Consider the following 12,397-nt stretch of genomic DNA (forward strand, 5'->3'; position numbering starts at 1 on the left):
ACAGGGAGCTGGGCAATCAGCTGATTGGCGGGGATCCCAAGCAGTGTGTCCCTGGCCATTAACTATTGATGGCCCATCCTGAAAATAGGTCATCAATGGGTTTTGATTATTAAACCCTTCTAACTCCTAAAGACACCGGACACACATTTACATCCTGTGCGCTTGGGGTTTGTACGGAGGGGGGATCAGGAGATAATCCCGTTCCCTACAATGTGGGTGCCGACACCCGCATATAACAGCCGCCATCAGCAATGCTGGGTGAATTGCAGGTTGCCATGGCAGCCTGGGGCTTTCTAGGGTATTACATTATAATGCAGGAGTGATCAAAAGATCGCAAGTTCAAAGTTCCCTATGAGGACTTAAAAAAATGTCAGTTTAAAGAGTTATTAGAAAAAAATAGAAGGTATTAGAAGTTCCTAAACTCTTTTCCTATTTAGAATTTAAAAAAAATATAATAAAAACCCATTTGGCATCGTTGTGTCTGTAAAGTTGCGATCCATCAGTGTAGCGCATTCAACCCGCACGGCGAATGTTGTCTGCAAAAAAAATACACAACGCCAGAATTGCACTTTTGGTCACCCCATCTCCAAGAAAAAATGTAATACAGAGAGATCAAAAAGTCGCACGTACGCCAAAATGGTACCGCAAAAAAAAAAGCACAACTATGACAAGGAAAAACATTTAAAAAAGTTACAACAGTAGAACAGCAAAACAAAAAAACAAGCAAACAAAAAAAAAACACTATATAGATCGGGCATCATAAATCACACTGACTAAGAGAATATCATGTTTACCGCAGTGTATATGATAAAACCAAGACCCTCCTTCCCCAAAGATGACGGAATTTCATTTTTTTTTCAATTTCACGCTAACAATTTTTGTTTTTTTTACATTTTTAATACAATATTTTACATAATGGTATATCACATTGCACAACTCTTGCAATAAACAAACCCTCAGACCGCTACATTGACCTAAAATGGGATTTATTTTTTTTCTTTTTTTTTTTTTTTTTTTTGGTTGGGAAGAAAAAAAAACGCAAATGCAGAAAGTGGGACAGTCCTTAAAAAGGTTAATTAAACTTGAATGCCCCTTTAATTACACTTTAATGGCTCCCACCATCAGCACCATGCATGCAGATCTGGACTGGCTAAAACCAACAAATGAATGCCATTTACAAAATGACTAGTTTTATATAGATAACGGGCTGCATGCAGTAACTAGCAGCGTCCCCGTGCCCCTGTTACTAGAGAATCCACATGCCTAACTACAGGCAGTGGACTACAAGAGGAGCTGGAAGGGAGACCTCTAGTGGCAGACAAGTCAAGCCTGATTTTCAAGTGCTAAATGACAGTTTATAATGAAAGTATATTACAAGACTGAGGATGTACGCCGGCTGTTAGATGAGCGGAGGTTGTGTGAACCGTTAATGTCCCATTACATATCCGAAAATCACCACTGATATATAGCTTTTCAACAGAGCCTGTCACCGTCTTTTACACCCCTCTCTGAGGTAGTGCCGGTCACACCGATTACGGTGATATGTCTGCTGTGAGGATCCGTGCAGTAGTTTTGGAGAAATTTGCATTTTATCAATAGCAGTACATGCATAGAGGATTACAGGAAGTAGTCCTGGATGAGCTGTAGGCTAGTCACACCCACCCTGCCCGCTAGTTATTGATAGCTCTCCACTTATTATAGTGCATAGTGAGAGCTGCCAATCATTGGCTGGTCAGCGGGGTGGGTGTGGCTAACCTGCAGCTCATGAATATGTAGGACTACTTCTGTGTCTGGCTGCTGCTAATAAACATTTCTCCCAAACTCCTGCACAGATCTATACAGCAGACCTATCACTGTAATCAGCGTCACCAGCACTACCTTATGGTGCATCAGCGCCTCCTTCACCCGGTACCTGGCGGGCTCTAGTGAGTAGCGGTGCTAGTCAGGTGATGGCACTTCTGCATCACCTGACCAGCGGCGCTGCACTCAGTACAGGCTACCAGGTGAAGGAGGCGCTGACAGCTGAAGGGCGTACTCCCCTCTCCGGGGTCCCCAACTGACAGCCAGCGCTGGCATCAGAGACGATTCCGGACAAACAGACCGGGCGGAAGCATTTGGCCAATCAGAGCCGTAGCTTCATGTCCCCCATCTCCAGCCATACCAGCCCTAGCCGCGATGTCCGCTGCGGTCACATGTCAGCGGCGTGAGGGGTCAGTATACCCTCCTTTGTTGTTTTAGGCAGAGCCCAGCTGGGGGAGCCACAGTTTGCTTCAAAAGACAAAATCCCTTTAAGGCCGGGCGCCCACGAGCGGGTGGGACGCCACATGTGGGAGCCCGGAGGGCGACCTGCGTACTTGATTTATCTGTATAATGAATGCCCGTGGCCTCTCGCCGGCGGCCATGCGCAGTACAGCTGTGTTTCCTTGTATTCCCAGCGCTGTTGCTTAGCGATGACGCAGATACTCACAACCCATATGCCATGTGACCTGCGTACGGGCTGCGGGGCGGACGGCCTCCACTGCCGTCAACGGAGACCAACCGCGCGGATTCCACAGCAAGATAGAACATGAGGCGATTTTTCTTCCCCTCGCAGAATCTATAATTTATATTTACAGGTGTGGAAAAAAAAAAATGCCTTGTAACGCCCGCGTATTACCGTGGGTCGTCCATTGGGACGCCGGCGATCACGGGATACAAAAGCTCGTTCACCAGAGCTCTACAGTAGAGAGAAAAGGGAAAAAAATTTTCCCACTTGTGCAAAAATGTGCGAATTTTTCCTCACCACCTTTCCAGGAAGGGGGCGGAGCTCTGCATGTGGGGGGAGGGGGGGCATGGTAATCCAAACAGATTTATGGAGAATTTGTGACAGAAAGAAGGGTAAATAATGTATTTTTCGGGGCATAACGCGCCTAATATGTATGAAAAAGGAAGAATTATACCAAAACCGGGGCTGGAAACCCTGAATTTAGTAACCCCCCCCTCACAGACGCGCTGACCCCGGTTACCTGAGCGCCCCCACGGTGACTGAGGAGCACAGCCGTATTACATGCCATCTCTGACACCAGCCGGTGCCGCTGACAGGGGGCGCCCCCGCCCCCCGCGCACATGGACCCTCACGCTTCCGCACACACTGACCTGCTGTTGGCCCTGCTGGCGGCTCCGGCTGTACGGGGCTCTGCCAGAGCTCAGATGGTATCTCCGGGTCCGGATCTTCCCTCCGGCGCCCGATGGTCCTCCGCCTCCTCCTCCGCCACCCGCTGCCGCCATCCGGCTGACTCCTCCTCGGGTCACTCTGGCCCGAGGACCCCGTGCGGCTACTACACTGGTGGGATGAACTGGATTGGCCGGCCTTACTATAGTCGTCAGTCTCGGGCCCGGTTGTACGGGCCGAAAAAAAAAAAATGACCGAATAGGTCAAGTGAACACTCCGCTCAGTCCCCGGTACGAGTGCGCCGAGTACTCAGGCCTCCGCTTCTCACACTGCCCGCCTGTGTCTCACTGCGCTTGCCCGCGTAGTCGACGATTCGAAGACGTATAACGCAATAGAGCAATGGCACGCACGCGCGGTGCTTGTCGGGAAATGTAGTTTCGCGATAACACGCGAGACGCCTACTGGACGTAACAAGCTTCATGACGTTACGAAGAAGGACGTAACGTAAAGTCCTTCGCGACGTCTGATTGGTTGATGAAAGAGGCGGGAACGGAGGCGACGGGCTTGTTACGCAACTCTTATTCATGACACCTTGTTGTGAGGTGATTTCACCTCCGGCCCCTGCCTGTTCTAATCGTACGACCTATATAGTTCTATATGCTATAACTATATGTGGGTTGGACTGGTGCTATCAGGCATATTTAGACGCTCTCACCTCATGACATCATTTTAGTTGGTTTATGAGATTTGGGGCAGATTTAAAAAAGAAAAACTGTTGTTGTCCATAGCAACCAATCGTAGCACAGCTTAGATTTTACCAGTGTAGATTCATAAAGGAAAGTTAACTGGTTGCTATGGGCAACAGACAGGTTTTCGTTGAGGTTTTGTTCCTCAGCGTTCGATCCACCACGTTTTTGAAACACCATATAAATGAGTTTTTGTGATTTTCCTTTTTTGGCTTCACGGAACAGAAAATATCCACTGTGGAGTTGTGCTTGCAGAGCAGATTTTAATGTGGAAAAACAGCGTATAAATGTCTTTTTCTGCACGTTTTTGCAGCAGAATTTAATATAGAGGAATGTAGTAACAGAAAAATCCGCAGTAACGAACCGAGGTCAAAATCACTAAAATGTGCACAGGAATCCAATGCCCCATTAGGGCTCAAACACATGGGTGCCTGGGAGAATATGCGTATTTAATCATGAAACTGATTTTGAATTTATATATATATAATTAAAACTCCACATTATTGAGCGAGACTTTAAAAAAGACAACGAAAATAGGGCAAGTTATATCTTCTCTCACACGAAAATCCCACTAGTCAGAACGAAACCATTGAAATCGATGGTTTTCTCATGTCATAGCAGTAACATTTGAGTAAATCACGCCTGTGTGTTTTAGCCCTTAGCTGAGAAAAACAACACAAAATCCGCAAAAAATAGCAACTTTATGCCTTGCGGGCTTCGGGACAATTTATCAACTGCCCTGTGGGAATACCGCAGCGTATCCGCCATGTGACCACAGCCTTAGGGTGACTACCCACTACAGTTCTTTTTCACTGCGAAATTCGCAGCGTTTTTTTTTCTCCAATGGTCTATGGGACTTGTTAATGTTAAAATCGCGATCGCGCAAAATCGCGATTTTGCGGTAAGTTGCGATTTAGCGTGATCACGATTTTAACATTAACAAGTCCCATAGACACCTGGAGAAAAAAAAACGCTGCAAATTTCACAGTGAAAAAGAACTGTAGTGGGTAGTCACCATAAGGGCGGCTTCACAAGGACATATTTGCACATGCGGTATGCAGAGAATAGAACCCATTAAAATCAATGGGTTCGTTTTAATTTCCTGTATTTTGTGCGCGCATTTGTGACATGTGGAAAAAAAAGAACATCTCTATTTTGTGAGCATTTGTGCACATAAGCGCCCCATAGAAGTCCAAGATGGGTGCGTACGCAATGGGATGTGCAATGTACAGCGCAAAATCGTGGCGAACAGAACACTCCTGGACTGCAATAGGCTTACTAGCCTTTTAAATCACGGCAGATGTTTCTCGCGCCAATGTGAACATGCCCTGCAGGTGCGAAAAGTACAGTAAAATGCGCCAATGCACACGCAAAAGTTGGCATTCATGGCACAAATGCTTTGGGCTTAGGCGTGTGAATACGTGCATACACCCCTCTGAAGGAGCCCTTAGCCCACTCTTACAGAGAACGCTTTACACTGTTTACCACGGTGATTGAAACACTGTAAAACGGCTCCATTGATTTCAATGGGCTTCTCAGACTAGCGTTCAAGCGCGGTGTTTTTAACGCCACGATTTTTACCGCTGTCCTATTTTCGGTGTTTTAAGTAATAATAATAATCTTAATAATAATCTGCATTTATCCAGGCGCTGTCAGGCATGGATAAATGCAAAACAATACAACAATTGCAACAATTACAATGTGAGATACATTAGGTTAGACACAAATGGGTTGGGGGTGGTACAGGAGGTGCAGGGGGTGGGGAACACAGGCAATAGGAAATTTCATGTACAGATCATTTATTAGAAGGCAAACAGGGTGGTTTAAGTGTTTTTAAACGCATGCGTCCCCAATTGAAGTCAACGGGGAGCGTTTTCAACACTGTCAAAAACGTGGTAGAATGCTGCGTTGTATGTCATCAGTAGGGGAAGTGGTGACGCCATCGGCTTTCTTTGCCACGTTGTTACTGCGCTTTCAAATGCATCCTCCGTTCCTATGGACTCTTATAGGCTTATGAACACTATAGAGCGGGGTCTTCTGCTCAGGTCCCCCAATACAACCATTGCTCCCTTTCTGGCAGACCTTGTATTGTTCTGTAATAATCCATCTCCCGTGCAGCAGCAATGCTGAAATTGCCACGGCTACCCAGACAAAATTAACAGATTTCCAAGGGGGAATGCCAAGGGTAATCCCCCGGGCACCACATTTAGGGATGGATTATGCATTGTAGCACAAGCCCTTTAATCCCAAGGCTCATTTTTGTTGGACCTTCATACTATCCATCCATCACTCCTACTAATACTGTTTTACACTTCATAATAAAACTTCTCGAGTAGCCTGACACTCTATCTACCTACTGTTTCCATTTCCCAATACATGCTACCTTACATTATAACCATCCTTGTATAATTACCAGCCTTGTTACAAATGCAATCTTAACCCCTTTTGTGATCTATGATGGATATATCAGTCATTGGTCACCAGTGGTTGTATGAAGCAGGCTTGGGAGCTGAGCTCGCTTCATATCTGGACGCTATCAGCTGTTGCTGACAGCTTGAAGATGCCAACAACAGCCGTGGATAGAGCAGCTCCAGTTGTGGCAGTGTAACTGCTTATACGAGGACCCAGGTGTCTAAGGAGCTGGCCAGAGGATGTGCCCCTCAGCCCATTCGTGACACGATTGTGGAAAGTCAATGGGGTCATGTGAAAGCCTAGAGTCTTGTGAAGGCTCCCAGAGCCATCATGTATTTCAGCCTATGGAAGGGCTTAGTAGGCAGCTAGTAAAATTAAAATATACTGCAATACTGAGGTATTGCAGTATGTTGTACCAGTAATCAGATCATTGCACTTTCAAGTCCTGTATGAAGACTAAAGTCATAGAATCATAGAATGGTAGAGTTGGAAGGGACCTCCAGGGTCATTGGGTCCAACCCCCCCACTCAGTGCAGGATTTACTAAATCATCCCAGACAAATATTTGTTCAGCCTTTGTTTGAACACTTCCGTTGAAGGAGAACTCACCATCTCCCACGGTAACCTGTTCCACTCATTGATCACCCTCACTGTCAGAAAGGTCTTTCTAATATCTATTCTGTGTCTCCTCCCTTTCAGTTTCATCTCATTGCTTCTAGTCTTTCCTTGTACAAATGAGAATAGGGCTGATCCCTCTGCACAGTGACAGCCCTTCATATATTTGTAGACAGCTATTAAGGCTCCTCTCAGCCTTCTTTTTTGCAAGCTAAACATTCCCAGATCTTTTAACCATTCTTCATAGGACAAGATTTGCAGACCACTCACCATCTTGGTAACTCTTCTCTGAACTTGCTCCAGTTTGTCTATGTCTTCTTTAAAGTGGGGTGCCCAGAACTGGACAAACGTCTTCCAAATTCAGACAAAAATTCATACATTTTTTGGAGGTTTTTGCCCAAATTTAGTTACTTTTCACTAAAAAATATCCAATAAATTGAAAATGAATCCTGTGTTTCATGTGTTGCTGTTGAAACCATTTAATCTTTTTCTTGAAAAAGTTCTGCCACCTTATTGAACTGTAAATGTCCACATTATTGTAGAAAATATTCTGGACTCTAGAAATTGTTTAAAATAAATTGCAATATCTGGTTGAGTGGAAAGGATAAAGTTCAGAAGATAATTTTTGGGAGCCACCATAAAACATCCATCCCCCTAATCTAACAAAAGCTTTCCATCAAAGGCATTCTGAAAATTCAACTTGAATAGGGGGCACAACTGCTGGGATTTGAACCTGGAACCTTGAGTCTTCTCATAGAGCTACTGCTTTTTCTGGACAGCTCCTTTGCTAGACTACTGACATAGTGCCTTGCTTTAGGGTGCATTTACACGTGTGTGCATATTTTAGTCTGTGAAGACGCAGTGTATTCATGGGCCTACAATACACTGTTACATTCTGTATTTCTTCTTATCGGCAGCCTTTTTTATGTGTGTGAAATCCCATTGATTTGGTGTATAAATATGCAGCATATACTCAGGTTTCCTGCATATTTAGTGTGTATTTACATACGCCCATTGTAAATGTGTGTAATATGCACTTAGATAGGACATGTCACGTATTTTTTCATGTGACTGAAAGCCTTGTGAAAAATACGCACCTGTGAATGAGCACATTGAAATCAGTGGGTTGTATTTACTGTGTGTAATATGTGGCGTATACACGCTTCTGCGAATGAGCCCTTAGGCTGGATTCACACGAGCGTTTTATTGCACCAATTCTGCTGCAATAAAACGCTGGCCGAAAATCCGACCATCTGAAGCATTGGATTCCAATGCATTTTTTCAGATGGGCGATTTTCAGGTGTATAAAATCTGCCGGGCGGAAAAGATAGGTTGTTTTTACGCCCGGACGGGACCTATCTTTTGCCGGAATACTCCGACCGGTCCCATAGACTCATATCGGAGCCTATGACAGCTGCCGGAAAAGGGAGGTGGAAGAGAGTTTAGCAGCGGCTTTGCTAAACTCCCTTCCCCTTCCTTCCCCCTCTCCGCCAGTTGCCGGCAAAGGGACGGGGCGGGAGATTAGCACACTAGCTCTGCTAAGCTTCCGATTCCTCCCCTCCCCTTACCGGCAGCCAGCAAGTGGCGAGAAGGGGGAGGGAGTTTAGCAGAGCTAAACTCTATCCCCCCGCCCAAAGGTATTCCGCCTGACGGTATACATGCTGCAGCCCCGCCATCTGAATGGGCGTTAAAACGGGAGATGCAGCGGCGACTTGGTCGCTGCTGCCTCTCATTCATGCAATTTTCAGGTGAGCTGCACCCGAAATACACGGCGCCCTTGTGAGGGAGCCCTTACAGTGTAGGAATCTTTGCTTTGTTTTGCCTTGATTACCTTATTAGCTTCCTATTTGGACTTCCTATAAATGTCCGTCCCTTCGACTTCCTTCCTGTAAGATAATTTTGCTTTGACTAGTATATGGTAGCTCTCGTCAGTATACAGATATAGTAATTATCTGTATACCGACGACTGCCTAAGTATTGACCATGCTTCTGTGTTATGGCCTGACCACACTGGCTTCTGTACCATCCGTTTCACGTACAGCATGCAGAAGTACTTCCCAGCCAGACCGGAGGTCTCCGAACCTGAACTCAGAGCATTATATGCGTGTACCCATGACCTATTGGGGTGCCTTGAGGACTGGAGTTGGGAAACACTGGGCTAGATTAATGCAGGATGTGCATCACATAGTAGCATATATCGGCCGGCTGTGAAAACACAGGCTGATATACGCTTGTGTGAATAAGCCCTAAGGCTGGGTCAACACACGGCTGATTTGCTTCAGCAGTGGAAAGCTTGCTGCACCATTTGATGCGGGTTTTATTGTGTATCTTTGTGCGGAATTTACCACCTCATGGAGAAGAGGTGAATTCCGCTGTGGAAACTGTGATAAAAGTGACATGCTGCAGAATCAAATTTCGCACCGCATGTCAATTTTGGGCCTTTGCAGCTACTCGTAAATGCCCTCTGCGCCGAAATTCCACAGTAAGGGCGCCCACCCACTGGCGTTTTTTTACCTGCGTTTTGCGTTTTGCGTTTTTCCTGCACAGGCATAGAGATAAAGTGTGCTCATGTCCACTGGCGTTTTTAAAATCGCCCCGCCCCGCAAAATCGCATCGCAGCTGTCCTTACACTCTGGCTCCTTTTTTTAATCTAACTTCTCGCATGGTTTTCAATGCTCCCGGAAAAAACGCAACGCAATTCGCACGCGCCGCGTGGCGTTTTTGCAGACAACATTACTGAAGACTGTGGAAGGGCGGGCATTCTTCACAGGTGCTGTAGGGTGTGTTGGTATAGAAACGCTATGCAACGGTTTAAGGATGAGACATTCTCCGCGTTTTGCGTAAAAAAAACGCAGCGAAAAACGCAAACGCGTAGATGCGAAATCGCTGCGTTTTTCACGCACTAACAACGCAAACGCCAGTGGGTGGGCGCCCTTAATCTGACCCGTCTGGACCCAACCTGGTGGTGTTTGCAGCCTACACAGGTGGTGCTGACTAGTGCAGCAGCAGAGGAGAGCACTGCTTGTGTACCTTCCTCTCTGCTGTGCAGTTTCACCAGGGAATTTGGCAGGAGCAGGCACTGCATGCAAAGCAGACAATTGTTATTGCTGGTGAAAAACATTTGCCAGTACTGTCTTCTGATGTGATCACTGACTGCATCACAACCCTAACAGCAAGACATCCCCATTTTCAGGATTGCGGTGGTTTAGGCAAGAGGATCACCATTGATCAGTCATTTTTGGTATATAAAGGGGGTTTCCATGCAGCAAATGCCAGAATGTACCGGGGTCGGAGCGAAAGCACTGCTGCGACCCCTGTGTAGTTGCTGATGCTCATAACTGCAGGCGAAGCTTTCATTGAAATCAATCAGAGCTGTGCTTGTAATTGCAGGTACAGCTCCCATTGATTTCAATGAGAGCTGCACCTGCAAATATGAGCGCCGGCCACTACTGCTCTGTTCTCGGTGTATCCCAGTGGGCGCTGTCGGCTGAGTGATTCCAAGCCTGGTAGCCACGGCACGCGAGTTGGGAATCACTGACCTATTGATAGGCTTACACACCTCAGATGGTACAGCTTCCATCCCAAACACAATAAAAAGTCCATTACCTCCAGGGCATCAGATATCACCAAACCTATTGCAGCCCAACAGACAGAGATGAACATTTAACCATCTCAAAAGAGCATTTTTGAACCTTCCCACTTTAATTGATGATAAAACCGCCAGATATTCATCGCGATATTCAGAAGTCAACTGCTCCAATACAACGAAAAAGAACAACATGACTGTGTACCTCTGGTGGTGACCTACAATCCACAGCTAGAGGTCCTAAGGAAAACTGCAAGAAAACTCCATTATACCCTACACAAGGATGACCACCTGAAAATAATATTTATAGCCCCTCCCTGCTAAGTTACAGAGATCCTCTACATATGAGAAATGTTATGATCAGGAGTGCATTGCCCTCCAACACACAAAAAGGAACTTATCCCTGTATGAAGGTTAAAATTTCTAAGTACAGCACCAATCGGGCCCACCCCACTTGCCCCGTTGCCGGCCGTAAGAATAGACACCACACAGAGGTCTGGTATAGTTTCTCACACGGGACATGGCTCTCGGCTGACGTCGACGTGCTTTATTACAGATTACATGAGATCTTATACCCTTTGTCCCCTCACCAACACGGGGTGATGGGCTCATAACCATATATGGGCAGTCCGGATTTGCGGACTGAGACAGTGAAAATCATATAACAGTCATTATCTTGATACTGGCGCCTCTGGCTTATGTACAGAAAATCACGTATTCAATTAACTCCAGTGCAAAGAATCACCCACTCAATTCTAAGAAGTCCGGATCTCGGGCCTGAGACAGTGAAAGTTATGTACATTTGAACATCTTGATATCTTGTTCCAGCGCTTCTGGGAAATCGGCCAAGTACATGCGGCCTTCATGTCTGGTTCTTCTTTGCTGAACTTCTAGAACATCTCTCTCAGCCTTCTAAAGCCTTGGAAATATCTGATGTAAGGCGACATATAAGTTTTTTCTCTCATTTGGAATTGAATAAAACTTGCATATAGGTATAAAACATAAAAAACACATATGGCAATATATATATATACCCCTCACAAACCCCCCTAAAAAACTTAATATGGAGATCAAGCATCAGACTTTGCACTCTTCCTCGGTCGTCTCTCCCTTGCGTCAGGGTTTCTCCACTGCCCGTAAGTCCCTACTCCTAAAAGGGAGGGATCCCTACCTCACCTCAGAAGGAGGCCATGGATTCCCTGGGCTTATTTCCGGGCATCCATATCCTCTATCTGTACAAGTTAACACCCCACAGGGTGCGCCCTCGCCGGAACCTAAGGTCTTCTGCACTTTCCCTAGGCAAATGGGAAGTCCACTGACAGTCCATCTTAGAAGACCGAGGCGGCGCAGTACTAGTCCATCTCTCCATTCTTCTGGTAACGTATCTGGTTGGCATTATCGGAACTGGCTCTTCATCTTTTTCAAACAAGGGAAACATTGGTGTCACATTACTCATACTCATACTCTTTTTGATCAAAGGGAAAATACACATACAGGAAGTTACATACCCCACCTCTTTCTGCTAAAATCGAATCCACGGCCACTCTATTTTGGAACTCCATGGATGCAGTGGGCCCTAACTGGTCAGCTAACCCTTGCAAAGTATGCCTGGTGTAGTTTACAAACCTCTGCTGATTGTAAAAGATATAATTCATCTAATCTACATTATTATTAACAGTGACAATAGCAAATAAGGACTCAAAACCTGCTTTAACCTGATCTCTAGAATTAAATTCATCTGGCACCCCCCTTGGCACTCCTATTGCATCTATGTATACATGTGGATCAAAGTTACCACCTAGAGCGTCAACTTCTCTCTTAGCACGATGCGGTGTTGGATTCTCACCCTCAGTGTAGTCTTCATATTGCACATTTGATTGTATTAATT

The 12,397-nt window shown here is 45.7% G+C and overlaps 1 protein-coding gene across 1 annotated transcript in view; it reads right to left on the minus strand.

The window, feature by feature from the left end:
* NUP153 (nucleoporin 153) overlaps positions 1–3,513 on the minus strand; it is a 52,572-nt gene extending 49,059 nt beyond the window's left edge. Inside the window, exon 1 of the mRNA XM_066579403.1 lies at positions 3,136–3,513. Within this exon, the coding sequence (XP_066435500.1) occupies positions 3,136–3,267 (132 nt within the window). The 5' untranslated portion in view covers positions 3,268–3,513. The remainder of the gene's footprint in view (positions 1–3,135) is intronic.
* Between the last annotated feature and the right edge of the window lie 8,884 nt (positions 3,514–12,397).

The sequence above is a fragment of the Eleutherodactylus coqui genome, chromosome 9 (genome assembly GCF_035609145.1).
Source record: "Eleutherodactylus coqui strain aEleCoq1 chromosome 9, aEleCoq1.hap1, whole genome shotgun sequence".
Lineage (NCBI taxonomy): Eukaryota > Metazoa > Chordata > Amphibia > Anura > Eleutherodactylidae > Eleutherodactylus > Eleutherodactylus coqui.